Raw genomic sequence first — 27,011 nt, forward strand, 5'->3', positions numbered from 1 at the left:
AGAGGAGTAGGAAGTCACTTGGAATCATAGAACTGTGGAGTTGGAAGGGACCCCCAAGGGACATCCAGCCCAACCCCTGCAATGCAGGAATCTCAGCTAAAGCAGCCATGGCAGGTGGCCACCCAACCTCTGCTTATAAACCTCCAAGGAAGGGGAGTCGTCCACCCCCCTCTGAGAAAGTTCTTCATAAGGTTTAGTCAGAAATCGCTGGAATAGCTGCATGGCAGGACCAAGCCTCCCCGCCCCCCCCCCCCCCCCGGTCCCAAGCAGAGCAGAGCTGGCCTTTGAGGATTCCTGGGCTGAGCTGTTCCCTTCACTGTGCCTTTCCCCCCTTTAAGAGGACGCCGAGAGGTGGAGGACAACGGCGCCATTCCTGGCGACGGGCTCGGTGCTGGGGGCTTGGATTCCAGCTTTTACGGCCATTTGAAGCGCAATTGGATTTGGACCAGCTACATTATGAACAAGACCAGGAGGGTGAGTTTTCCTTCCCAAACAATTCTTTTTAAAAACTGCCTCCTCCCCACCCCCTCACCCCAAAATAGATATCTTTTTAAACAATGCAGACAGTTGAAGAAATAAACTGGATTTTTTAGCACAAGCCGCTCTGTGCTAAATTTTGCTTTGCCGTGCATTTTATTTTTGAGAAGGAGAGAGAGAGACTGCTTCCAGAAATCACCTTTTCAGCTGCCTGTATTTTCAGTGGCTATAACTGAAACTTATTTCTGAATGGTGCCGGAATCAGCTAAGCACCAAAATCAAAGGATTCTGAATGTTATGTGTGGCTTTCAGAGGCTAAACTACCTGCCGCCCCTGTGAAGTCAAAAGGACATTCTGCATCCCCCAGCCTGTTTTGGACAGGTGGGCACAGCATCACCCCCCCTCTTGACTCCACTGTAGCATGAGCACAGGGGCCAGAGCAGCCATGCGCTTTCCCAGCACGGAGACTGTTGTGTCCTTGGTGGGCAAAAGCTGCTCTAAGAACTTGCTTTGTCCAGGAAGCCGCCAGTTCACTCTGCAGCCCACATGCAATGCCAAATCCACACATTTCCTCCGGTGCTGCCACCTGGATTCGTCCCTCCTGCTCACTCCCAGGCAGGGTGGATTTAATTTACCGTATTTTTCGCTCTATAAGACGCACCAGACCACAAGACGCACCTAGTTTTTGGAGGAGGAAAAGAAGAAAGAAAAATATTCTGAATCTCAGAAGCTAGAACAGCAAGAGGGATCGCTGCACAGTGAAAGCAGCAATCCCTCTTGCTGTTTTGGCTTCTGGGATAGCTGCACAGCCTGCATTCGCTCCGTAAGACGCACATACATTCCCCCTTACTTTTTAGGAGGGAAAAAGTGAGTCTTATAGAGCAAAAAATACGGTAAATCAAATCAATTTAAATCACAATTTAGGTCACTAGTCAGTAAGACTTGATTTAAATAATATTTTTTTTTGCAGAAAGATTCTTTCTTGCTGGTATAATCTTAATACTTATAACCAGATGAAGGTTTCATTTTTGCAATAATAAATTTTCAGAGTAGTTTTTACAGTTATATCAAAATTACTGATACGGTTATACTATTAGAAATGCGTAGACAGATAATTATGAAATTATTGTTTATATTTGGACAACTTTTCTGCTGTACTTTATTGGAAGGAGAAAAATAATCATTTCCATAATAACAATTTAAACTATTTAACTAAAACAGTAACATTATAGCATATGTATCCATGTTTGTTAACTGATGTGGTTAAACGGGTTTGTTTGTTTTAAAAAAACTTAGACTGAGTTTTACCACACATGAAAAATTGAAAACAAATCATCATTTCCTGATGAATAGCCTTTGGACTATAACGTAACTTAAACAGAAAACTATCTTTAGAAAGATTTTTCCTCCAAAACCATTCTATTTTAAAAATACGATTTAAAATTTAAAAAATCCGATTTTTTTTTATCATTTATTTTTATCAACCCTGCTCCCAGGGCTCTTCGCAGTTGTTAGGAAAGGCTCCTTTTGGTCAGCTGGACACAGGTGTGGCGCTCAGGCTTTGCAGGTGACTGCCAGGTGCAGCCAAGCTTGGCTAGGAAGCAAAATCCTCTCTCTAGTCTGAGCTTGAGCCACCTGCGGCCTTTGCATGGCTGGTAACCTGTGTGCTTTGCCGCTAGGAGAACGCTGCTGCTGCTGAAGCTGGGCACACGGTCAGACTGCAGACCTTCCTGACCAAGCGCTCCCTGCCGCTGAGCACAAGAGGTAATGGGACTGGGGGCTCCCCTGGGTGTATCCGGGGTGAGGGACACAGAGATGGTTGTGCGTGGCTCCTACTCCTGCAGGGGGATTGGGGGGACGACCCAGCTCTCATGTGGCCATTGTGGGAGCTGTGAAGCTGGTACAGGTCAAAAGAGGCTGATGTCCTGGGCAGCCCTTACTGCGGAAAAACGCTTTACGGAGCTGGGCAGTGGAGACTTAGATGCAGGTTGACCTTCTTCCTAAATTGCACTGAGACATTTTGGTAGCACCTGGTGCTCCTTTTGAAGATCTCTAGTGAGTGATTCTGAGCCGCTCAGCAATTTCTGTGGTTTGCCACTGCCCCTCTCAGGAGAAGCCAGATCAAATTAAGCCCTAAACAACTCAGGCACCAAATACCCATAGGCCGCTTCCTTCCTGTCAGGGAACTGCCATCGGAGCAGGAGGAGGTGAGAGGGCTCTCGGACGATGGTGGAGAGGGTCCCAGTAGGAGGAGGGATAGCCCATACGCTGGGGAAGGAAATCAGCGTAACACCAGTGGAGAAGGGGAGGAGATAGAGGAAGCGGAGAGTTGGCTCCAAGACTCTTCGCAGGAGACAAGCGGAGAGGGGACAAGTGCTCCGTTGCCCACACCCACAGCGTGCAAAAAGCTTTCGCGCAGGCAACGGGGGAGGAGACTGGGCGTCAAGCAGCTTTTATGTTGGAAAAGGTTTAAGAAACGCCCACTGACGGATTCTGCCAGCGACTGAGGCAGCCACGAGATAGAGGCTGCTCTGTCAGAAAGGGTTCAACCATGCAAGACAGCCACGAGTAAAGGCAATTTACGCACAAGCAATCCCTAGAACCACAACACTTCCTACAGACCTCCCCGGGTTGGCAGAGAGGGCTCTTTCAGTAGTTCCTCACAGGCTCAGCGGGTGGCGGCCCTGGGCCTTCTCTGTGGTGGCCCCTGAGGTGGCAAACTCCCTCCCCACGGAGGTGCACCTGGCACCTTCACTGTGCAGCTTCTGGAGGATATTGAGGATGCATCTCTTTACTCTGGCTTTTTACACCTGAGGCGCATATTTTTGGCGCCCACCTTACTTTGGTGATCGCAAGTTGTTGTAAAGTGTTTTTAACACTTGTTTTAATGTTGTAACCTGCCCTGGAACCTTCGAGTGAGGGGCAGGTAATACACAAATAAGTAAATAGTAGTAGCTCAAATAGCTCAACAGCTCAAAAGCTAAGACTTTTTAACAGCTCTGTGTGTGTGCAAGAGAGAGTCGCAGTTCTCATGCATGTGCCTGGGAGAGTCTCTTTAGACCGGCAGTTGACATTTCCAGTTGCTGCCTCCCTCTTCCATGCTTCTGGGGCCTGTAAAAGCCCCTCCCTCCCTCCCTGCTGCTCCCCAATTTGCTGCTGGCGAGACAGGTGGTGCCTGTGTGTGTTTTTGCTGTGCATTCCTCGCTGGTGCAGGATTTCCTTGTTGGTTCCCAGGTGGCGGCGGCAGCAGCAGCTCTCTTTGGGGAGACGGGCTGCTGGGTGCGGATCCTGCGGTCCAGAAGGAGGACCTGCAGGTCGAAAGCGAAACCACACTGAACAGAAGCCAGAGAGTGAGGGGCGGAAAGAGCCAGAAGAGGAAGCGGCCTAAGAAGGAGCCGGTGAAGAAGACAAGGAAAAGGAAGAAGAAAAGAGGTGCCCTACCTCACTGGGGGGCTGGGGGGGGGCAGGCTGCGCATGGCAGTCGCTGGCCGAAAGCCACTTAGGGCTCTGAGCGCCATTTTGGTCTGGATCAGGCTTCCTCAACCTCGGCCCTCCAGGTGTTTTGAGACTACAATTCCCATCATCCCTGACCACTGGTCCTGCTAGCTAGGGATCATGGGAATTGTAGGCTGGATTTTCCTCTTCCTTTGAGATCTAAATGTCCTCCTAATGGCTTGGGGCAAATCCTCCTGTCTGCCTTTGGGGTCTGCTGGGCACAGGGGGGCCGGAGTAGCTGTGCCCTGGTCTTCCACAGCAGTGGGCCTGGGATGCCCACCTGCCCCCCCCCACGCACACACATGGGAGAGGCAGAGCCACCAGCTGCTCGCTCACCACAAGTTGCCTCCTTCCTTTCTAAGAGGGGGGCGCCGGGGTGAAGAGAAAAAAGCCGCGCTACCACGACGAAGCAGACCAGAGCGCCTTGCAGAGGATGACCCGCCTGCGCGTGACGTGGACCGTGCAGGAGGACAGCCTGCTCATGCTGTGCCGGATCGCCAGCAACGTCCTCAATGCCAAGGTGGGTGGGGGGACGTTGATCTCAGCAGCGAGGCTGGGAGGGGGCAACTTGGTAGCCGGCATGTGGGGAGAACAAGGGGGACTCTTTGGAATTCCCTTGTGTGCAGGGGGTCCAGGGATCGTGGCCTCGGCTGAGCGGGGGCTCCTTTCTCTCCTCCTACGCAGGTGAAGGGGCCCTTTGTCCCCTGGCAGGTGGTGCGAGACATCATGCACAGCAACTTCGAGGAGTCGCTGGACAAGACGTGCCACTCGGTGGGGCGGAGGGCGCGCTACATCGTCAAGAACCCCCAGACCTACCTCAACTACAAGTGAGGCCCTTTGCTCGTTTCATAAGCTCTGTTGGAAATTCTGAGAGCAGTTACCAAGTGCAGAGCGTTGTCTCCCAAGACAAATAACGTGCAGATGTTAAGTCTTGCATGCAATCGTCCACAAACTTGGGAAACCTTTTTTCATTACAAATTCAGCAGCTGTCCTCGGGGTGTGCTTCAGTCTAAAGCGTTAAGGTGATTTCTGCTGCAGCTGAGACAGAGGGCAGATGGCTGTGCCATTTATTGTTAATAAACGATATAAACTGAGACCAGATGGAGTCACACCCACCTTTAAACCTCTTATCACCCTCTGGTGGTGAGTTAAGCATTTAATAAGTGCTCTTTCTGAGCTTTTGAGGCTGCTGCGGCTTTGAAATTATTATTATATATCTATATCTATATATCCCACCTTTTTCCCTGACAAAGGGACTCAAGGTAGCTTACAGCTAAAATAGAAACAGCTAAAATCACCAGGGGGTGGGGAAGCAATAAATTAAAAACTATTACTATTATTACTACTACTACTACTACTACTAATAATAATAATAATAGTAATTTTAATTTTGTACCCTTCTCCTCTGACTCGGTTGCCCCAGCCACTCTGGACAGCTTCCAACAGATATAAGAAAATAATAAAACATCAAAACATCTATACAGGATATATATATATGTGTGTGAGTGTGTGTAGTGGTTTATTAAAATGTACAGATCTTTGCAATGAAAAGATCACAGCACCAGCCCTTTGGTCAGTTTCCGAATGTCTGTGGGAACAAAAAGGGATTCCCCTGCCAACGGATGGAGAGCAAGGAGGGAGCCAGTCTGGCTTCTCAGGGCAGAGAGTTCCCAAGTTGCCTGGGAGCAGCCACCACCAAGAAGGCCCTCTCTGTGTCCCAGTGTCGGGGGGGGGGTGTTCTGTCCTTCGCTGCCTCCCCTGCTCTCAGGGCATCCTTCAGGGCTCCCTCCCTCCTGGGGTTCCTCTTCCCCTGTGAGCGGGGAATGTGAATATGCTATGAACACAGGAATGCTGTGGCCAAGGGCTCTCCCCGTGAGGCGATGGTCTGAGAAGCAACATTTTCCCCATCACCATCGAACGGAGCCAGCCATCCCTCCTTGGGGAGGAGAGGCTGGTGCCGGGCGATGCCCCCTTTGGGCCGCCTCTGTGGCTCTTGAAGTGTTTTCTACAGAAGCCAGCATTCTCGGAGGGAGGCTCAGCTTCAGGGCTAAACTGGGGGGTGTCTTCTGCAGGGTTTGCCTGGCTGAAGTCTACCAAGACCGGACTCTGATTGACGACTTCATGAACAGGAAGAGCAACTACCAGGACCCCAAGGTGAGCAGGGGCAGGTGTGGGGCTCTGGGTCCATGCACACACCCCAGGATGTGCCTGATGTGGCCCTGCCCTGCATGGGCAGAGATGCTGAGCACAGCTCCAGGGATGGAGCCCCTTCAACCTTGAAGTATTTTCTTTAGTTGCATATAACACTTGATTGGGAAAAACTTCAAAGCAGTTTATCATCATCATCATTAATTTCTTTACCACTCTTCATCCAAAGATCACAGGGATCACAGTTTACAATATAAAAACACAACAAGACATACCATAATAACAAACAAAAACAAGACACACCCACCCACCCAGTTTAAAAGGCCATAGATTGTTTAATTAGCCAAAGGCCTGGGAGAAGAGGAACGTTTTTGCCTGACACCTAAGGATATGCAACGAAGGCAGCAGGCGAGTCAGATTTACAAGAAGACGAAACAATAAACTCAAGAAAAAACCACAACCCTCCTTTAAAACGTGCAAAAGTAAGAATATCTCCGCTTCTATGCGTCTGAGTAGGCATGCCTAACCAGGAATGCTTTGAGCAGGTGCCCAAATGAGTACAGTGATATCACGAGGCAGGGAGTTCCAAAGTGTAGATGCCACACTAAACGATCCAGTTATTACAGGTGTGGAATGGGAATTCTGTGTCCCCAGTTCCACTGAGGGACGTGGTGGAGCGGGGAAAGACGATCTCGCGGGGAATCTGGTCCCAAATAGTTAAGGGCTTCATATACAAACAGTGACACCCTGAACATGGCCCCATAGCAAATGGGCAACCCTTGCCAGCTTCTCAGCAGTGGACCCGAACAAGGAGTGGGCTGATGCCAGAGCCACTGGTTCTTCTTCTGCCGCCACCTGCCCCTCTTGGGCTTTGGAAGGCGGGCAGGAGACCTCCAGCCTCCTCCCAGCCCCTCCTTCCTCCCCTGCCCTGCCAGAGGAGCCCTTGAAACAGAGACGAGTGCGCAGGTGCCATTCATGCAGGTGACCCTGAGAGACGGAACCGGGTGTGGGCCCCGCTTCGCTGGTTCCCAGGACTAGGGTTTGTTCAGAACTGACTGACTGACCTCCCTCCTCTTCTCAAAGGTTTGCGCAGAAGAGTTCAAGGAATTTGTGGAGAGGCTGAAGGAGAAGTTCAGCTCCACGCTGGGGAATCCCAGACCTGCCATCCCAGACACCCTCGAGGAGCTTTTCCGCAGGTATCTCCTTGGCCAAACCCCGCTGGCAGGGATGGGTCAGGAGCTCTCAGTGGCCAGGCCTCTCTGGATCTTCAAGAGGGTGGCCCTGCAGGAGCCGAGCTGCCTGTCTGCCAAGGAACCAGCCTGCTGTGGCCGGGGGAATTGCAGACCTGGCTCTTGCCCATCAGAATCTGCCCCAGTCCCTGGTGGGTCTGTAGGAAGCTGCCTTCAGCCAGCTCAGCCTGGCAGGGGCTTTCTGGGGTGTGGGGCCCAGGGGTCCTTTTGGGCCACCTGTGTGCCGGGATGGGTGTACGCCACCCCTGGGATAAAGGGAGATGTGCCTGTGTGCCACCTTGGTGAGGTCTCCCCGTGGCTCCTTCCTTGCCCTTTTCCAGGTTCCGAGTTCTGGCCATCGGAGATGAAACGACCCAAAGCAAGAAAGAGGATGTGCTCAGCAGGTGAGGCAAAGTGGGCTGGGGAGAAGCATAAAATGCTTCCTTCTCCTGTTGGGAACCATTTGAAACTGGAATCCAGTATCCCCAAGTGCCAAGACACCCCCCACCCCACCCCATTCCAGCTTCCCAAGCTGGGATCACATTGCTAAGATGTGGAGCAGTTTCTTCATCACTGAAGTTGGGCTTTATCTTTAAGAAAGAAGGATCCGTGCTGCAAAGATCAATGTCAGCTTGACACAGGCTCTTTCCTTCCAGCATCGCCGACATCCACTTTCTGGTGCTGCAGAACTTGATCCAGAGCACGCTGGCCCTCTCCGACAACCAGATGAAGTCCTGCCAGTCATTTCAGGTAGAGAGAACCTTGGTCTGCTGAGATGTGTGCGTCCCCTCACCTATTTTGGGGGCTCAAGGAAACACACTGGGGCTTGAGCATCTGCTGAGGACACTGATGCCTGGGGGAGTAGGTGGGAAGACAACTGGCCTGTGTGCCTGAGAACTTATAAAGAGACTTCTGGATGAGGCCAGTGGCCCCTCTAGTCTGCTGCGTTCTGAAGGTAAAGGAAGGTCTGGACCCTGATTAATAAAACACACACGAGGCTTGGCCAGTAAGACTCTGGGAGGAACTGCGCATAATAATCTGCCACACCCTGGCCAGGTCCCTTTTATTAACAAAAGAACTTTTACACAGCGTTTGTAAGAACTCATCAGATTTCCTCTGAGCGTTTCAAAAAATCCCCCACGTGGGACAAGACAAAGTCAGATCAGAGGAATCCGTTTAACTACAAAGAACTACTTTGAGCATGCATACATGTTTTAGGCTAAATAAAACAGGAATCAAGGAGGAATGCATTTAGCAAACCCCATAGGTCATAAACAGGCAGTAAACAGGAAAGGAAGGTAGGTTGCAAGTGTGGCGAGGAAAAGGTCTAGGAGGCACTTCAAAATGCTGGCGAAATGATTTGGGCATGTTGGAAATGGCAAAAGTGGCCAGAAAAGATGCTTGAAAATACCACGCAAATGTCACCCTCCCCAAAAGGAAACAGACATGGAGAGATGTTAAAATGGGGAGCCGAAGTTCCCAGCTCTTAGCTGCCTGCGTGTGTTTGTGTCCGCAGACCTTCCGCCTCTACCGGGAGTACGGGGACGACCTCCTGGTCAAGGCCTTCTTGGACTGCCAGAAGAGGAGCCTCGTGAACCGCCGGAGGGGCAACCACAGCCTGGGCCCCAAGAAGAGCCGGGCACTGCCCTTTGTGCCCATGTCTTACCAGCTCTCTCAGAGCTACTACAGGTCAGTGCCCTGCCTGAGGCTGCCAGTGCAGAGCAGAGGCTGGGGGGATGGGGGGCAGCCAGGAGAACCAAGGCTGTGTTGGGGGGAACACACCCTCCCATGGGGGGAGCCCAGGCGGCCCTTCCCGGGGGCTTCCCTCGCCCCTTTCTGCTGGCATGCTGGAGCACAGGGGAGCCCACCCCTTTGTCCAACCAGGGGAACAGAAGGTAGCTTAGCTCTTGCGCCATCTTCCATGCAAGAGCCCTTTATGAGAGACGTCTTCAGGTGTCTATAAAGAGCCATCACATGGAGGAAGCTTGTGCTTCCTGCTGCTTCAGAGGGCAGGATCCTACCCAAGGGAGTCCAATGGCAAGAAAGGGCATTCCAACTAAACATTAGGAAGAACTTTCTGGCGGTAAGAGCTGTTAGGGAGAGGAACGGACTCCCTTGGGAGGTTGTGGACTCTCCTTCCTTGGAAATTATTTGGACGGCTATCTGCCAGGGATGATGATGATTCTTCTTCCTCTTCCTCTTTTTCTTGGTTTTCCAGATTAGTACAAATTAGTCCAAATTACTTTGATATAATACAACAGGTTCTCCCTCCTATTGCAAACATACGTCCATTACTTCCTCATGTAGCCGCTTCATCCTTCTTTCATCTCCTCCTTAATTCTTCTCTTGATGTTAGTCTAGGGGTCAGCAAACTTTTTCAGCAGGGGGCCGGTCCACTGTCCCTCAGACCTTGTGGGGGGCCGGACTATATTTTTGGGGGGAAATGAACGAATTCCTATGCCCCACAAATAAGCCAGAGATGCATTTTAAATAAAAGGACACCTTCTACTCATGTAAAAACATGCTGATTCCCAGACTGTCCACGGGCCAGATTTAGAAGGCGATTGGGCCGGATCCGGCCCCCAGGCCTTAGTTTGCCTAACTATGTGTTAGTCCATTCTCACCTTTGTTGTTTCCTTACATACAGCACCTTTCTTGTTTCTCATAAATACAGGATCCATTTCATATGTGTTCATAAACCTTGTTCTCAGACCTCATCCGCTGGGAGAGTCAATTGCTATCTTTCTTTATGCATTCCATTCCTTCCGCTGTCCACCAACTTGCATACAGGCTGCAGCTATAAATAACTCCCAGATAACGTGTCCACTCTCCGCCATTAAAATTCCACTCTGGGGTTTTTCCTCGGCACACAGCTAAAAACAGATCCTTTCTCACAAATGCAGCCTCTTGACAGATTTAATTAGTAACTGTTCCTCTTCTCACTCGGAATTGCTCCCTTACACTCCTGGTCCAGTCCAGAGATAATTTTAAATGAAGTCCATTCACCTTCAGTCGAGGGGGGTGGGCATAATAAAACATTTTCAAATTCCCTGGAAGGTCAGTGGAGATCGACCGCCATAATTTGTGATGTCAGCTGGAAACCTCTGCCGGGGATTATTTATCTGCGATTCCTGCATTGCAGGACCCCTGGGGTCCCCCTCCAACTCGGCAATTCTCGGGTTCTCTCTCCAGGGTCTTCACGTGGCGGTTTCCCACCATGCTCTGCAGCGAGTCGTACCAGTTCCTCTCGAAGCTCCAGGAGGCCGGAGCGCAGGACCAAGCCGCTCGCTTCTCTTTCAAGGACCAAGACGACTCCTTTGCCTCCGAGGAGATGGTGACCTTTCCTCTGGACGGCCCTGGGGGCTACTGTGCCGCCATCCTGGCCCTCTCCTCCCTGGGCTTGGTGTCTGTGGACGTGATGATCCCAGAGCAGATTGTGGTAGTGGACAGCACTCTGGTGGAGAACGAAGTCATTAAAAGGTGGGGCTGCCTTGCCACTTGGTTTGGAAGGGGGTGGCAGTGGGGGGAGGTAAACTGAAGCCCACCCACCCATTTGGGGTGCACAGCAGCAGCAGCAGCCCTGGGGCTCTTCCTCAACCCCTTTCCTTGACGCCTCTGCATGAGCTGCTAAGCCAGGGGGCAGAGGTTTTTCTGGTGGCTTTGCAATCCTGCTGAGGCCATTGACTGGGGTTTGGTACATGTGGGGAACATGTGGAGAGAGAAGAGCAAGGAGAGGCTCATAGCTGCTCTTCTGGCAGCAGCAGCAAGAGCAGTGAGCTGCCTTTGTCTTGTGTTGTTGTTGTGCTGTTTGTTGGTTGCAGTTTGCAAAAAGATCAAAAACAACTAAATGGCCTCGGCCCAGTGCACCTGAAGGAGCATCTCCACCCCCATTCTTCAGCCCAGACACCAGGGTCCAGCTCCAAGGGCCTTCTAGCGGTTCCCTCCCTGCAAGAAGTGAGGTTACAGGGAACCAGGCAGAGGGCCTTCTCGGTAGAGGTGCCTGCCTTTTGGAGCACCCTCCCAACAACTATCTGACTTTTAGAAGACATCTCTGTTTAGGGAAGTTTTTAATGTTTGAGGTTTTATCTCTTTTTTTTAATAATAATAATAATATAATATTCTATTGGGAGCCGCCCAGAGTAGCTGGGCAAATGGAATACCACCCCGAATCAAATGTGCCAGAGCCGCTTTTGGTTTTAGATTGGTGGGGGTTAATAGATCTTACACGTCAGTCCAGGAAAAATATGTGGCTCTTCTTTCCTCCCATTTGAGTTGCACAACCACCTGGGCAAGTCAGGCTGAGAGATAGTGGCCACACAGGAGGGCAACCCACAGGAAACGCTGCTGGCGAGGGGGGGGGCGGCAGCTGCTCCTTTGATGTAGCAGACCTTGAAATGGGTGGGGGGGGATCCTGTCTGCTCCTTGCAGCCTGGGGAAAGAGGGGCTGGAGGAGGAGGAGGACGAGGAGGAGGACGAGGAGGACCTGGAGGAGAACGCAACCAGCAAGCGGCAGATTGAAGTGAAGGCCCACCAGGCGTCGCACACAAACTACCTCCTCATGAGAGGCTACTACGCCCCCGGCATCGTCAGCACGCGCAACCTGAGCCCCACCGACAACATCGTCGTCAATTCCTGCCAAGTGAAGGTGAAGCTGAGGAAGACCCCTGCCCAGGACAGCCTCTGGGCCCAAGGTCAGTCTGTGGGCAGAGGAGCTCTTCCTCACCTTCCCTCTGGCAGGGCGAGGGCTTCGTCTGCCAGCGAAGGAAGTGGGCTGCCTGTGCGTGTGTTGCGTTCTGAAAGCAAGGAAGGAGTTGGACCCTGATTAATGAAATACACACGAGGCTCTGGGAGGAAGTGCCAATAATAATCCGCCACACCCTGGCCCAGGTCCCTTCTATTAACAAAAAAACTCTTAACACAGCGTTTGTAAGAACCAATCAGATTTCCTCTGAGCATTTCGAAAACATCCCCACGTGGGACAAAGTTAGATCAGAGAAATCCTTTGAACTACAAAGACTATTTTGAGCATGCATACATGTTTCAGAGTAAATGAAACAGGAATCATGGAGGGGTGCTTTTAGCAAACCCTGGAGGTCATAAACAGGCAGGAAAGGAAGGACAGGCAAGGAAAGAGTATTTACCATCTCCTTGTGAACTCTGTTCCTGGCCCTTAAGCTACATCAAAGCTACCTTTTATCTTTATGTACTGACGATGCCTGGTTTTAGAATGCTCTTTTAGAATGCTGATATGTGCCTGTCAGGCGTAGAGAAACAAAATGGCAGAGGTGCAGAGGGATTCGACCAGAAATCGTGCCAAATGACGCAAGCCCAGTCAAAGCAATGCTTTCATCGCCGACACAGTGCTGTGTTGCATTTTTCATCATTCCTCATAGCAATCCCACCTGACCCCCACATATGTGGCAGAGCGGCTAGCTAGGGTGGCCTGCCGGGCTTCCTTTGTCCTGACCCGCCCCATTTTGTGCTTGTAGGTCCACCAGATCTGGAGAACCTCCCCGTCGGAGCCTCCTGCCTCCCCATCGCCTTCACCAGGCTCCTCGGTGTCCAGGAAGAAGACTGCCAGGCAGGCCACCTTCTTCAGTCCCTGGAGCGCCTCTCTTACAGCCCTGCAGATGCTGCTGCCGCCCTGGAAGTCTACAGAGCCATCGGTGAGGCTTCCCACTTTGGGGTGGCCACGGTGGACCTTGCCAGGCAGTTCCAGCACTACGAGGTGGCCGGCGGGGAGCACACGCGGCTCTTGCCCCAGTACCTCCAGGTGGGTGCGATGTCTCGGGTGGATTTCGCCAGGTAGGAAAGGCTTATTAACGACCGTTCGCCTTCCTGTCTCGCATGCACGTAGGATTTAAAACGCTGGGCTAGCAGAGTTAAAAAGTCACCATCCCTTGCAACATTTAAAACAGAAACTAGAGACTAGGGTTAAATTAGTTTAATTTGTTTTGTCCAGACTGTGATAGCAGGCTGGAATTTCCCTTCCCTCTCAATAAAGAATCAGGCAATAAACTGTATGGTAAGCGTAAAAACAACGTTTACGTGCTTTAGATAGTCTTTTCCTTGATTTCTGCAGTAACAGCAACAAATACAAGGCAGGCAAATCTACTTTTTAAGTTGCATTCTAAAAATCCAGATGGAATCTTCTCTCAGAGGAGAGCGGACAGACACCCTGAGCCATCAGAGGTTTGGCAAGAAGAAGAAAGAGATTGAGCCAAGCAGGAAGGAGACAGTATTAAGATCTTTTGACTCCTTTTCCCACCACAGAACATAGGGGATATGACCTCAAAAATTGTCCTGTCTGGGAATTCTGCAACTTTGTGGGTCTTAACCCCTTCATATGTGACAAGCACAAATTGTAATTTGGACTGCAGAGATCCCCACGTGATGGGGGAGAGAGATGATAATAAGGATGATTATATTTTATACCCCGCCCTTCCAGGTTCAAGAACCGGGCCCAGGGCGGCTAACAACAAATTTAAAACACTTAATTGTAAAAGCAGCATAAAATACAGTATAAAAACATGAATAACAATAAAATTGAAAGTTCAGAAATCAATTTAGGGGAAATCCATCTAATAAGCATTAGATAATCCCCAGGGCTAGCTGGCTGAACTGGTCCTACTTGGGCCAGCGAGGAGGCCAGGGGAGACTTAGCTGTGGGGTCTCAGAGCAGGTAATCTTCATAAAAGGGGAGTGGGAGGGAAGAGAAGGAAAATAAAAGATCAGGCTGAATTCAAATTAAAGGCCAGGCAGAATAGCTCTGTCTTACAGGCCTGACGGAAGGAGGTTAAATCCTGCAGGGCCCTGGTCTCCTGGGACACAGCATTCCACCAAGTGGGAGCCACCACTGAGAAGGCCCTGGCCCTGGTGGAGGATAGTCTGACTTCCTTAGGGCCCAGGACCTCTAAACTATGCTTATTCATGGACCTTAAGAGATCTGGTTCTGTAGGCTTTTGCTCTGATTCTCTTTGAGGGTGGTCCCGGTTTTCCTTCTCCCCCTTAGGACCTCATTGACCTGGAGCATGTGTTAGAAGTCGGCGGCCACACCACGCGGCTGGTGGCAAGGAGATTCGCCGGCCCCTGGCTGCTGCACTCTGTACGCCTCAAGGAGGACGGTGGCGAAGTCCTGCAAGGCAAAGACTCTGCTCTCCCGAAGGACCCGGCTGAGTCAGGGGAGACGGAGCTCAGCAGGGCTTCTCCTTCTGCTCTGTCGGAGGAAGAACCAGCGAGGAAAAGGCAGAAGACGGAGGAGGAGAGTCTGGATGGTGAAGCTGCTGCCCAAGGCACCCAGAGCATGCCGGGAGAAGGAGCCAACAGCCCTGCGGCCCTGAATGCCAGCCCTGGTGGCGCAAGGACTCCAGAGATGCAAGAAGGAACGGCCGCACCAGAGCCAGGCTCCATACAAGGCTGCAGGATGGACGCTGTGGGGAAGGACAGTGGGAAAGAGGCCTCTGGCCTGAGCAGCCAGGAAGCCGAAGACTGTGGTGATCACACCAGGGAGCCACGCAAGGATCCCGTCTCGCAGCCGGAAGCAGCCCCTGGCGACTCCAGCGGTACGTGTGAGGAGCCCCCCTGAGCTCCTTCTCCACATTGGCAGGCAGGAGAAACTTCAGGAATGGGTTGGTGGGAGCCTGCAGCAGGATCAGGCCAAAGGGGGCCCCATCCAGGCCCACATCCTCTTCTCCCAGCGGCCAGCCAGGCGACTCAGGGTGAAGCCCCAAGCAGGACCTGAGCACATAGCCCACCCTTGTCCGTCCAGCAGCCGGGGTTGGAGTTATAGGGAGGGCCTTTGTGCAATCCATCTGCCGTTTTATTTGTATCAGTCACTTGTCCGCCTTTCCACCGTTTTGACCGTGCTCTAGGCTGCTTGCAGCGTTTAAATCATTGAATAATCACAAACATTAGAAAAGTAGTCATAAAAATACATTGGACATTAAAAAGTACACAGCCAAATTGCACAGTTTCCACGTGAACCGTAAGATCCAAAATAAAGGTACAAAGACTTAACAGCACCAACGCCAACAAGACCTCCCCCTGCCCCCCAAAACCCCACAGCTTTTGTAGTCATGTCAGTCAGGGCCTCCCTCCCCACAGAGCAGGGAGGAAAAGGTCTGCAAGGCAAGGCTGTCCCCACCCATGCAGGGCCTTTGCCGTGCCTGCCGTCCTGGGGCTCCTGCAAAGCCATGGAGGGGCAAGACCGCCAGCCAGTCCACAGGGCGTGCCATCTTCTTGTTACCTTGTCAGTATATTCTCTCTCTCCGTTGCTCTCTCTACGATAATAATAATAATAATGTTTTATTTATACCCGGCCCTCCCCAGCCAAGACCGGTCTCAGGGCGGCTAACACCAAATATAAAATACAGTAAAAACATTTTTTAAAAACAACAGTTGATTAAAATATAGGTTAGAATACGGTTTAAAATACAGCCTTGTTTTAGTGGTAGCCTATAGATCAAAGCCTTAAGGGGAGAAAACGTCAAATATTCCCCGGGGCCAACTATCCATGCTGGGCCTACATGGGCCAGCATAAAGAGCCGAGGGGAAATTCATATACAAAATCCCATCTAAGGGGTTTTTAAGGGTTTTTAAGAATTGCTCCTTCCTGGTGGCTGCTTTTTGTTCCCCAAGCCCCTGCCCGGGGCCTTCCTGCTCCTGGTTGTGCTGCTCCTCCAAACTATCCATGCAGTTGTCACACAGCCCAACAATTTGAGGAGGTGGGCTGGACCCCTGTTGTTGTGCTCCTGGTGCCAGTTCTCCTTTCTGCTCTTTTCCCTAGGATGTTCTGCGGGGAAAGTATGGCAGGCAGAATACGAAAGGTGAGTGTGCAGATCAGATGAAACGAGAGAATTTGCCTGAGCGGAGCCAAGTCCAAAGAGTCACAACATAACTTGGATTAGAGCTTCAACACACCCACTTTGTAGTCAGAGGCAGTTTGGGACATTAGCAACCTCATTCACTTGATTCCCAGGACATGCACCCACCTCAGAAAGTTTTAGGGACTCCCCACTCCCCCACTGGTTCGTTTAAGAAAATCTTGCTGGATCCAGCCCATCTGCCGCAGCATCCTGTTCTCACCAGATATTGTAATGGAACACAGTTGGTCAGGGCCTGATGCTGACCCCACCAAGGTTGCAGCCTCAGTCCCTGTATGGGACAGCTGCATGTTCCCTCCCAACTCTACAGCTCTGTGGTCCTGTGAAAACCTGCAAGCAGGTTTCAAGCACAAGGGCACTACCCCACCCTCCTGCTGTTTCCAGCTACTGGCATTCAGAAGCGGAAACTAGTATTCAGAAGCAAACAACAGGTATTCAGGTTTTCCCCACCAAACCCCTTGAGATGTTCCTGCTGCTGTGGCAGGATCTCAAAAGGGATCCGTTTGTGGCCAGTGCAGCACTTGTGCCGGTGCATTTGAGGGGTTTTCAGAGAGGGACTTCCTGCTGATTCTAGTATTTCTGGGACCTCTAGTCAGCTGTTGTGCTTTGGAGACCCAACCTGCCCCTGGGGGTTGTTCTCCAGGAGGTTGGCACCAGTCTTAAAGATGCCTCTGGCTCTTAAGTTGAGACACGAGTAGGCCTGGCTGGGACAGACCACCAAAAGCTGCTGGGATCTGCTCGCTCACTGTGCTGCAGCCGTCAGTGGGGCCTGACCTTTGCCTGTGCGTACAAGTGCATTATTATTTGTTAAATTCGTTAGTCGATTTACCTTGCCCAAAGCAACTTACAACCAGCCAACCCAAAAACAAAACAAAAGCCCATATAATTAGAACCAAGAAGAGAAATAAATTAGAAACATCCCACCCACTTCTAAAAGGCCACAGATATTCAAAGGCCTGATTATAGAAGGAAGTTTTTGACTGGTGCCTAAAGATCAGGAATGTGCCAGTCAAGCAGGAGCCACCCCAAAGAAGGCCCATTCTCATGTTACTGCCTTTTGTATTTCCCACACAAGAGGCACACAAATAAGATGAGAGTCGCAGGATCCAGGTTGTTGCTTCCTGGGGGGAGAGGCTGTCCCCTTTGCCAATACCAGCAGTGGTTCTGCTCCTCTCACTCTTCTCTCCCTGCACCTCTGCTCTCAAAATAGCGCTGGTGGGAACATCAGCTTTGTCGGCCGGCCGTGGCGCATCGTGGACGGCAGCCTGAACAAGCCAGTCTGCAAGGGCATCATGGAGGGGGTGCTGTGCCACATCATGACCAAGCCCGGCATAACAGAAGCAGCTCTGTGCCACCACTATTTGGGCGTCCTGCAGCCGGTGGCTCTTCTGGAGATTCTGCAGGTATGTTTGGTCTCCTGGGATCAAAGTGGATCCCCTCTGTCCAGGTGTTTCCAGCTTACCTGCATGTTGCTGCCTGGGTCCCTTCCCAGTGCTCAGCGTGCAAGAACAGCGTGGCAAAGAAGGGAATGGCCATATCTGCACAGGCCCAGGGCAGAGGCAGAGGCAGGAGGTCAGCTAGTCCCAGCCTCTGTCTTAAAATAGAAGTTTATATATTTAGCCACATTTGTTTCCCACCCTACTTCCAAGGCCAGAGCAAAGCACTTAGGCGTTTTCTGGCAACTCTTATTCAGGAGATTTGGAGCTGGGGTTGCAGAATAGCTTTGGCTTTCTGCACCCTTGATGGATGCAGAGCAGGACCTGCCCACCCAAACTCCTACCATTGTTAGGGAGCAGAGCCTGGCTGTGGTGGCACAGGGCAAGGAAGGAGCCACCTCAGGAAAGGCCACGGTTCTCTTCCTGCAGAGGGAAGGCATTTAGGAGGCACACTCCACCTTAACATGTGCCCGTCGGCAGCTGCTATTTTCTTACATGTCAAAAATGCTAAATGGCCAGTGGTGGACGGAACCGCTTGTACATCTCTCAATAGCTTCAGCCAGCATGACCAATTGGGATTCCAGCGACATCTGGAAGGTCCAACTTGCCCCCCGCAATGAAACCGCTGCTTTCAATACAGCCTACGCCCAACACTTTTAAAAAGGTTAGCGTTCAGTAACTCTGTGTGTGTGTTAAATTTTCCCCTTTGCTTTACAGGGCCTTGAATCTCTTGGCTGCATCAGGAAATTCCACTTGAAGCAGCAGAGACCAGCCTCGCTCTTCTCAAAGCCGACCCTTGAGGAGCTGGTCGGCAGCCCCAAACTGAGCAGCACGCCAGCCGTCTTCTATGAGCCCACTGTTGACTGCACCCTGAAAATGGGCAGGGTCTTTCCCTATGAACTGAACTGGAACAAGTGGGTGCAGCTGGCTCCCTTGTGATGAGGCCTCTTTTGTACAGTAGGACAGTGAAGGTTGTTGCCTGGTTTTGTTAATAAAGAGATCGTTTCTGTACCTCCTGCGGACTCTCATCTTCTTGCTTGACCCTATACAACTGGGAGGATACTGAAGACGGTGGCAGAGTCTGGTGCTGTGGCAGCACAGGGAAGGCAGGTGAAACACCTGAACGGCTCCTACTGTGGGCAAGGCAGTGGCTCCTCTCAGGTGGGGGAAGCTACTTCCACCTGTGGAACCTCAGGTCAAACCAGCTTTTTAAAACGTAGCAGAAATGACTGCAAAAAATTAGGGTGCTCCCCTAAACACCAGGCTCTCCAACCATTCCTCTTGTCCCTTTGAGCTGGTGTGCATTTTGGCTCCGAAATGTGTAGGATGCAACCCTCCCTGCCCTTCTTCCACATAGAGAATGAGAGAACATGTTTGCAGCTCTTTCTCATATATACTGTTTATTATGTACAAAGTAGCAGACACCCACACCCCAGTTGCCCAGTCAGCTCCTCAGTCCCTCCAGCGGTGTCCACACTGGGCGCTGCAGCACTTGTAGAAGGTGGTCATGGGCTCGTCAGCCGAGCGCGTCTGCAGCTGCATGAAGTAGGCCCGTGGGTGCTCACACTTGGGGCACGGCTCTGTGCGAGGGAGAGAGACAGAGAAGAGGGTGTGAGAACCCGGTGGGTGGTGGAGCATCTCCCCCTACGGGCCAGAGGGCGGCTCCTGCAGCCTCAAGCGCCCGGGCTGGTGGAGGCTGGAGATGATGAGGACCCTCAACCTGACAAGTGGGGCTCTTGTTTTGCATCTCCCCGAGGGCCTGGGAGAAAAATCCCCTGCCTGGAACCCTGCGGATCTGTGGCTGCCAGCCAGTGCTGACCACGCTGAACCAGGTGGATCTGAGACTGCAGAAGGCAGCTTCCTGAGCTCCCTCTTAAATCAGAGTCACGGGAGTCAGAACCTTCTCAGCGCAAGAAGCGAAGCTACAGGGAACCAGGCAGAGGGCCTTCTCGGTGGTGGCACCCGCCCTGTGGAACGCCCTCCCACCAGATGTCAAGGAAATAAACAACTATCGGACTTTTAGAAAACATCTGAAGTTTTGGGAAGTACAGGGAAGTTTTCAATGTTTGATGTTTTATCATGTTTTTAATATTCTTTTGGGAGCTGCTCAGAGTGGCTGGGGAAACCCAGCCAGATGGGTGGGGTAGAAATAATAAATTATTATTATGGGTTCCACCTTCCAAAGGGGGCTCCAAGGTTCTGTCCCGACCGGCAGCATCTGCAGGTGGGGCAGGGGGACAGCGGGGCAAACCCGGGATAAGAGCTCGATCCCCGCAATACCTGCAAGGGGGTTGGCCTGGATGACCCCTGGGGGTCCCTCCCGACTCCCCTCTGGGAGGCCCTGGCCCCCTATCCTACCACCCCCCTTGGCACCTGCAGTGGAGTCCACGTTCTCCCAGGCGGCGGCCCCTCCGAGCACATCGTCCACCTCCTTGAGCTTCGGGTAGCGCCGGCTCGTCACCTGAAAGTGTTGCAGGAATTTATGTATAGGTTGGGGGGGGGTTGCCCCTCCAGCAGATATCATGCACATGCAGCCCACTACCAAAACCAGCACAATCACTTTTGTGACTTTTGTGATTTGTCCCCAAAAACACTTCATCACAGTTTCTTCCTATCTATTCAAAGGGCCTCTGCTTGTTGTTGTTGTTGTTTAGTCGTTTAGTCATGTCCGCCTCTTCGTGACCCCATGGACCAGAGCAGGCCAGGCATTTCTGTCTTCCACTGCCTCCCGCAGTTTGGTCAAACTCATGCTGGTAGCTTCGAGAACACTGTCCAACCATCTCGTCCTCCGTTGTCCCCTTCTCCTTGTGTCCTCCATCTTTCCCAACATCAGGGTCTTTTCCAGGGAGTCTTCTCTTCTCATGAGGTGGCCAAAGTATTGGAGCCTCAGCTTCACGATCTGTCCTTCCAGTGGGAAAACTTCAGAAATTCATATTGACATGTGAGCTCAGCTACACAACAGCCCCTCTGCCTGAGTGATAATCCCTGGCATCCTGATACCTGAGTGCCAGACAGGTAGCCATTCCGGAAATAACAAACCCAGATGAAGATAAAAGGGTGGGATGAACTTGGCTGGGAAACAGGGAAATGTAAATATCTCTTTTGTTCCACTTGATGGGTGTTTGGTGGAGGGCAAGGGGAACCATGGGGCAGGGTCCAGGATGCTCAGATTAATGCCACCAGACCTCCCCTTGCATGATGCAACCGTGATGTATGAGTGATGTAGTTTGGGGGGCTGTAACATGCTGGAGGAGACTCTTGAGAGTCCCATGGACTGCAAGAAGATCAAGCCTATCCTTTCTGAAGGAAATCAGCCCTGAGTGCTCACTGAAAGGTGAGGCTCCAATACTTTGGCCACCTCATGAGAAGAGAAGGGGGTCACGAAGAGTCAGACACGACTAAACAACAACATGGGGATGAGCAGCTAATAAAAGTTTGGGGGTTCTTTTGTTGGGGGCTTCCACCTTGTTCCACCTGGTGGCAGGTGGGAGTCCTGTCGCCACAGAGACCAATCCTCCTGGCTGCTCTTTTGCTCTGCTCTTCCTGGCTGGGGTCCTTGGGGATTCTTGTCCAGCCCTCCGAGAGAGAAAGAGAGAAAGTGGGGGGGGGGGTCTTGGGCGGGGAGCCCCCCCTCCCCTCCCTACCTTGCGCGTGACGTTGCGCACGTAGGGGCACGTGGTGCAGGCGAAGCGGTGGCAGCGCGCCCCCTCCTCGGCCACCAGGACGTTCCCGCAGGCCGGGCAGAAGAGCAGCATGGCGCCCAAGCCACGCCCAGGCACTTCCGCTTCCGCCGCCCCGAGGCCGCGCCCCTGCCCAAGATGGCGGCGCCTGAGGCGGCGAGGGAGGAGGAGGAGGAGGAGGGCGCGGTGGACGCGGCCCACGCCGAGGTGCTGCAGCTGTGGCAGGCCGGCCTGGCGCGCCTCGTCCGGGACCCGCTGCTCTGCGACCTCCCCGCGCAGGTAGGCCGCCCGAGGGGCCGGGGCCGGCCTGGCCCGTCGCTCCCCGGCGCTGACTCCGCCCGCCTCTCCCCTGTCAGGTGACCCCCGAGGAGATCGGCTCGCAGGTGGCGCTCGAGTACGGCCAGGCCATGACGGTGCGCGTGCGCAGAGCCGACGCCCCCGAGGCCCCCATGCGTGAGTCGCCCCGCCCCCAGACCTGGCCCCGCCCACATTCTCGCCTCGCAAGGGGGGTGGGATGGATGACCCCCGAGGGCCCTTCGCGCCCCAGGCGCAGTAGGAGGAGCAACGCCTCCTTATTTATTATTTATAAATAAATTTATTATTTAAATTATTTATACCTGTTGAGGGCCCTGTTTAGGGAAGTTTTTAATGTCTGACGCTGTATTGCTTTTGATATTTGGTTGGAAGCCGCCCCAAGTGGCTGGGGAGACCCAGTCAGATGGGCGGGGTATAAATATTATTATTACTGTATTATTGTTATTATTACTACCACCCCACCCATCTGGCTGGGTTTCCCCAGCCACTCGGGGCGGCTTCCAGCAAAATATTAAAATACAATAATGCAAGCAAGCAAGGCCCTGATTGCCCTTCCAGCCCTTTTCCCCGCAATGAGGCCACTTTGGGAGAGGACCCCCCCCCCTTTGCCACCCAAGACCTCATTTCTCACCCTGCAAAGCCCCTCCCGGTGGGGGGGGGGGTTGGAAGAGAGCGTGTCTTGAGCCCCTCCTGGGTCCTGGCGGGATGAGCAAGATGCAGCCGGGGGGTGATGACAACACTTTCCTCTCCGCAGCCGTGGTGGTGGTGCAGAATGCCAGCGTCCTGGACCTGAAGAAAGCCATCCAGCGGTTTGTGCAGCTGAAGCAGGAGCGGGCAGGGGGCATCCAGCACATCAGCTGGTGAGTTGAGCCCTTCCCGCTGCCCAGGACGGGTGGGGGGTCCTCCTGTGTGACCCTCCCAGGTGGGTGGGCCAGCCTTTATAGTCTCCTCTGACCGGCTGCTCCCACCTGCCGGCCCTCCGCCCTCACACTGCCAACGGGCACCTTCTGTGCCAACTTTGTTCCGCCAGGCCTTTGCAAGCGGTTACAAGTACATCCCACCACAATGGTCTGCTGGCGCCTCTTTTTAATTATTTTCCTTTTAACTTGTTTGTTAAATATATTTTTATACCGCCGGATCACAAAAGCCAACTCTATGATTCTATGAAAAGTAAATCACCACGGTGTGCAGCAATATAAAACCATACAGTAAAATCATTAAAAAGTTAAATGATTTCTGTTACGGAAATTACCGGGCGGGGGGGGGGGGGGAGGGACATCTTTAAAGTTGTTAAATGTTACAAATATTATGCATAAAGGTATCCTTTCGAATTGACAGCTCAGGGAAGTTGCCTAGCTTTAAAAATCATATAAAATCAACTCCTTTGCCAGTTTCCTTCATTCCACTGCCAATTTGCTTCATTGGCCAAGGACTTGGAAACCACTGGGTCCCTGCCATAATCCTTCAAGCGGGAGGTCACATACTCACAGGAAGGTAATCGCTGGGCAAGGGCACTCCTCCAGACTTGCCCAGGTGGCAGACTATGCAAACCCAAGTCCTATTGTCCCTTTGTAGTAGGTGCTTAAAAGGGACGCGGGTGGCGCTGTGGGTCAAACCACGGAGCCTAGGACTTGCCGATCAGAAGGTCGGCGGTTCGAATCCCCGCGATGGGGTGAGCTCCCGTTACTCGGTCCCTGCTTCTGCCAACCTAGCAGTTTGAAAGCACGTCAAAGTGCAAGAAGATAAATGGGTACCGCTGTGGCAGGAAGGTAAACGGCTTTTCCGTGTGCGGCTCTGGTTCGCCAGAAGCAGCTTAGTCATGCTGCCCACATGACCCGGAAGCTGTATGCCGGCTCCCTTGGCCAATAAAGCGAGATGAGCGCCGCAACCCCAGAGTCAGCCACAACTGGACCTAACGGTCAGGGGTCCCTTTACCTTTAGTAGGTGCTTAGAATGTACTTCCCAATACATATCCTGTTTCCGCCTGTTGCCCCAACACATTCCTCCTATGTTAATCATGTATAACCCTCCCCTTTTCTGGTGTAGCAATGATGTAGTGATGATGCTTAATGAACTGTATGCTGGGATAAGATAGAAACATTTAAAAGTCCTTGTCCCCCCATCCTCGGGGTTCAAAATTCCTCTTTGAACCTGTTGCGCAATAAACTTCGGTCTACAGCTATTTGCTCCGGTTGGTGGCTGGACTCCTTCCTTTATTCCGCAGGGACCCGCGGGCTCTGCCTGACCAGCTGGGGGACTGAGCAGCCTCGCACCTAGATTTTGCTGTAACAATTTTACTGCGTGGTTTTATATTGTTGTGAGCCGCTGTGCTGTATTACTATGATAAAGCGGCATAGAAAGTATTTTTATAAATAAGCAAACCTCCCCTTGCAGGAAGTACGTGTGGCGAACATACTGCTTAACGTTTGGCACAGAGAAGCTGACAGACGACAGGAAGAAGCTGAGAGAGTGAGTCACGGGAGGCTCCGGCCGGCCTTGGTGGGGCTCACCCAACTTGCATCATTTTGGGGCCGAGTCCCAGGGATGGTGGGGGGAACACAGCTGGAGTTCATTACAGATTTGTGCGGGGAAAGGAGAGGAGCCCAGCAGTCAGGCGAGGGCAGGAAACCAGCTGCCCTGGGACTTGGGGGAGCCAAAAAAGGGGGTGTGGCTACTGTTCTCTTCTCCAGAAATAAACCATTGTGTTTGAAAAGCTGTGGCTCTGGACAGGCTGAGGGTGGAGAAAAGGAGCAGGCTGGGGGTGCAGCAATATTCAGCGCAGAACTCAGCTGAACTCAGCTGTTGAATTCAGCATCACACGGTTTCAGGGCTGGCCCCCACTCGGGCGGCTTCAAGAGGAGAGGGGGCCAGTTCTTGGCAGATAAGACTAGTGGAAGGGGGAGAAAATCCCATCACTGTTAGAATGGCAAAACAAACTCTGTGAGTTTGTAGAAATAGCAAAATTGGCGGCAATTATTAGAGGCCACTCAAATCAAAGAATAATTAGAGAGTGGGATGGAGTGAAGCAATACATGAAAAAATATGCTTCTGGAATCAAAATGTTAATAGAGAATGTGTAAAGCGTGCAGGGGTAAGCAAGAAATTAATAATAGAATCAATTAAATAATTATTAAATTATAACAACACAACAAGATGGAAGAAGTAAAATATTGAGATTACACATGGGGAGTGGGGGGTATATGGGAACCTATAACATTGTATTTACTGTATTTTTCACTCTATAAGGCGCACCAGACCACAAGACGCACCTAATTTTTGTAGGAGGAAAACAAGAAAAAAATAATTCTGAATCTCAGAAGCCAGAACAGCGAGAGGGATCGCTGTGCAGTGAAAGCAGCAATCCCTCTTGCTGTTCTGGCTTCTGGGATAGCTGCGCAGCCTGCATTCACTCCATAAGACGCACACACATTTTCCCTTACTTTTTAGGAGGGAAAAAGTGAGTCTTATAGAGCAAAAAATACGGTACATATAGCAAAGGGAAGCCTAGAGCAATTAGATATATTTTAATTTATGTAATCTAGGTAATAGGCTTATGTTAGAAAATAAATATGGATTTTGAATTTGATGTTTGTAATTTTTTTTGGTTTTGAAATAGTAATAAAAAGGACTATTGGCCCTGTGGACAAAGGCTGTGGTCCCTGGGATGAGCAGTGGGGGGGGGGGTGCTGAGCTCCTGTGGACTAGACGGGAGGGTGGCCTGGTCCAGCTGCTCCCCTGATGTTCCTTGGGGAGAAGGGTGGGTGGGTCTGTCACGACGGCAATGTGTCTGTTTTGGCAGACGTGTAACGTGAGCGATGCTATTTTTAGGTACGGCATCCGAAACCGAGATGAAGTCAGCTTCGTGAAAAAGCTCCGGAAATGAGCTGCCAGGCAAGTCCCAAAATACCCCTGACCTCTTTGCTGGGTCTTCTGTTCCCCACTGCTGTCCCACGTCTCGTGCTTGGCTGCCTCTCAACAGCCCTGCTGGGGGCAGGAAAAAGCTGGGGGGGGGGGGGAGTCTTCCCTCTTTGGGTCTGTTGAGTGTCCTGGACAGGCAAGGAAAAGATTCCCTTTGCTGAGAAGGAAACCAGCACTGCTGAACTAAGCCAGGTTCAATAATGTGCTTAAGGCAGTATCAGAAGTGACCGTTTACAACATGGGTAGGCAAACTAAAGCCTGAAATGGATCCTGTATTTATGAGAAACAACAAAGGTGCTGTATGTAAGGAAACAACAAAGGTGAGAATGGACTAACAAATAGTTAGGCAAACTAAGTCCTGGGGGCCGGATCCGGCCCAATCGCTTTCTAAATCCCGCCCACAGACGGTACGGGAATCAGCATGTTTTTACATGAGTAGAATGTGTGCTTTTATTTAAAATGCGTCTCTGGGTTATTTGTGGGGCATAGGAATTTGTTCACTGCCCCCCCCCCAAAAAATAGTCTGGGCCCCCCACAAGGTCTGAGGGACAGTGGACCGGCCCCCTGGTGAAAAAGTTTGCTGACACCTGGTTTACAACATGGTGAAAAGCTCTTGGGGAGAAATTGTTGTGCTTTTAAGCTGAGCATCTGGGGGTCAGTTGGGAAATAGTTTTATTCCGTAGCTGGCAGGCAGAAAGTGCCCCCTTCAACAGCTGTGCCTGCCTTTTGGAGAAAGGTGCTAGTGGCTTTGCCGGGGGGGGGGGCAGTTTTGTTAGACCCATCAGCCTTGGATGTGAGCAGATGCTGACGCCACAAGGCTCATACTTGGTCCCCATAACCAACATGACCTCACCAGGATGGGGGGGGCAGGTTTTCTCGCTCTGGACCTGAATGCAGTGAGGTTTTGCAGTGCTCAAGGCAGAAGCTCTGAGCTACATTCAGCTGCATTCAAATATTTGGAGAGCCGAGCAGCTTCTTCTCAGGCCTAATGGAGCCTTGTCTTCCCTTGCAGGTGCCCTTTGGGGAGGCTCTCTGAGCACCGCCAGGCGTTTCTGAAATGGGGAGAGGCCACTCTTTGAACGCCACAGCTGTGACCCAGCAGCACTTCAGACTTGCTTTGCTTCCGTCTGGTCAGCAACTGAGTCACCCGAGGCACCACTGCTGCCAGAAGGGGGGCGTCGTTTTGAGCCCAGGAGGGCAAAGGTGTTTCCTCTGAGGCTGGCAAAGGCAGCTATGAGTCCAGGTTTGGAGAGAGTGGACTGTCTGTGAAATGGGCAGATTTGGGAGCAGCATCCACACAGCAGCACCTCACCAGCGGGTGCCCAGGGCCCAGCCAAAGACTCTCCCCCGCTGGAGGCGTCAGCCTTAGCTAGACTTTCAATAAAGTGCATGAGCAATGGGAGGCAGCTGTCCTGTGATTTGGGGAAGCGG

The 27,011-nt window shown here is 51.8% G+C and overlaps 3 protein-coding genes across 10 annotated transcripts in view; 2 read left to right on the forward strand and 1 right to left on the reverse strand.

The window, feature by feature from the left end:
* GTF3C1 (general transcription factor IIIC subunit 1) overlaps positions 1 to 18,678 on the forward strand; it is a 37,587-nt gene extending 18,909 nt beyond the window's left edge. For 4 of the 7 annotated variants that reach the window (XM_083413870.1, XM_083413874.1, XM_083413869.1 and 1 more), the window contains 17 exons: positions 339 to 474; positions 2,157 to 2,241; positions 3,691 to 3,909; positions 4,335 to 4,492; positions 4,657 to 4,799; positions 6,045 to 6,126; positions 7,204 to 7,316; positions 7,691 to 7,753; positions 8,006 to 8,099; positions 8,866 to 9,038; positions 10,542 to 10,829; positions 11,778 to 12,040; positions 12,839 to 13,122; positions 14,362 to 14,911; positions 16,135 to 16,174; positions 17,442 to 17,634; positions 18,385 to 18,678. In XM_083413870.1, coding sequence (XP_083269996.1) covers positions 339 to 474; positions 2,157 to 2,241; positions 3,691 to 3,909; positions 4,335 to 4,492; positions 4,657 to 4,799; positions 6,045 to 6,126; positions 7,204 to 7,316; positions 7,691 to 7,753; positions 8,006 to 8,099; positions 8,866 to 9,038; positions 10,542 to 10,829; positions 11,778 to 12,040; positions 12,839 to 13,122; positions 14,362 to 14,911; positions 16,135 to 16,174; positions 17,442 to 17,634; positions 18,385 to 18,606 — 3,106 coding nt within the window. In that variant the 3' untranslated portion in view covers positions 18,607 to 18,678. Of the gene's footprint in view, positions 1 to 338; positions 475 to 2,156; positions 2,244 to 3,690; positions 3,910 to 4,334; positions 4,493 to 4,656; positions 4,800 to 6,044; positions 6,127 to 7,203; positions 7,317 to 7,690; positions 7,754 to 8,005; positions 8,100 to 8,865; positions 9,039 to 10,541; positions 10,830 to 11,777; positions 12,041 to 12,838; positions 13,123 to 14,361; positions 14,912 to 16,134; positions 16,175 to 17,441; positions 17,635 to 18,384 lie in introns of all 7 variants that reach the window. The other 3 variants (XM_083413873.1, XM_083413871.1, XM_083413872.1) reach the window with 2 other exon arrangements.
* Positions 18,679 to 19,040: 362 nt separating this feature from the next.
* Positions 19,041 to 21,424, reverse strand: POLR3K (RNA polymerase III subunit K). Its single transcript, XM_083413905.1, has 3 exons — positions 21,312 to 21,424; positions 20,041 to 20,128; positions 19,041 to 19,247 (listed from the first exon to the last, which is right to left on the reverse strand). Exons 1-3 carry the CDS (start codon positions 21,420 to 21,422, stop codon positions 19,120 to 19,122), a joined length of 327 nt encoding a protein of 108 aa, XP_083270031.1. The 5' UTR covers positions 21,423 to 21,424; the 3' UTR covers positions 19,041 to 19,119.
* A 61-nt stretch (positions 21,425 to 21,485) lies between these two features.
* SNRNP25 (small nuclear ribonucleoprotein U11/U12 subunit 25) lies at positions 21,486 to 26,982 on the forward strand (the record flags this gene model as incomplete). 2 transcript variants are annotated; one of them, XM_083413904.1, is made up of 6 exons in its annotated part: positions 21,486 to 21,626; positions 21,704 to 21,800; positions 22,417 to 22,522; positions 24,057 to 24,131; positions 25,491 to 25,553; positions 26,593 to 26,982. In XM_083413904.1, the coding sequence occupies 5 exons, from the start codon at positions 21,486 to 21,488 to the stop codon at positions 25,543 to 25,545; spliced, it is 474 nt and encodes a 157-aa protein (XP_083270030.1). In that variant the 3' UTR covers positions 25,546 to 25,553; positions 26,593 to 26,982. The 2 variants fall into 2 exon arrangements, 1 of the variants encoding a protein (XP_083270030.1); XR_014504999.1 differs by lacking the exons at positions 25,491 to 25,553; positions 26,593 to 26,982 and adding an exon at positions 25,133 to 25,304 and having other exon boundaries at positions 24,057 to 24,889.
* Positions 26,983 to 27,011: the final 29 nt, after the last annotated feature.

This window comes from Podarcis tiliguerta (assembly GCF_965153285.1).
Source record: "Podarcis tiliguerta genome assembly, chromosome: 14".
Lineage (NCBI taxonomy): Eukaryota > Metazoa > Chordata > Lepidosauria > Squamata > Lacertidae > Podarcis > Podarcis tiliguerta.

Coding starts and splice junctions, on each gene's coding strand:
- POLR3K (XM_083413905.1), bottom strand. CDS start 21,422: ATGCTGCTCTTCTGCCCGGCCTGCGGGAACGTCCTGGTGGCCGAGGAG. Junction 20,129..21,311: donor TGCGCAACGTCACGCGCAAG/GTAGGGAGGGGA, acceptor CAACACTTTCAG/GTGACGAGCCGGCGCTACCC. Junction 19,248..20,040: donor GAACGTGGACTCCACTGCAG/GTGCCAAGGGGG, acceptor TCCCTCGCACAG/AGCCGTGCCCCAAGTGTGAG.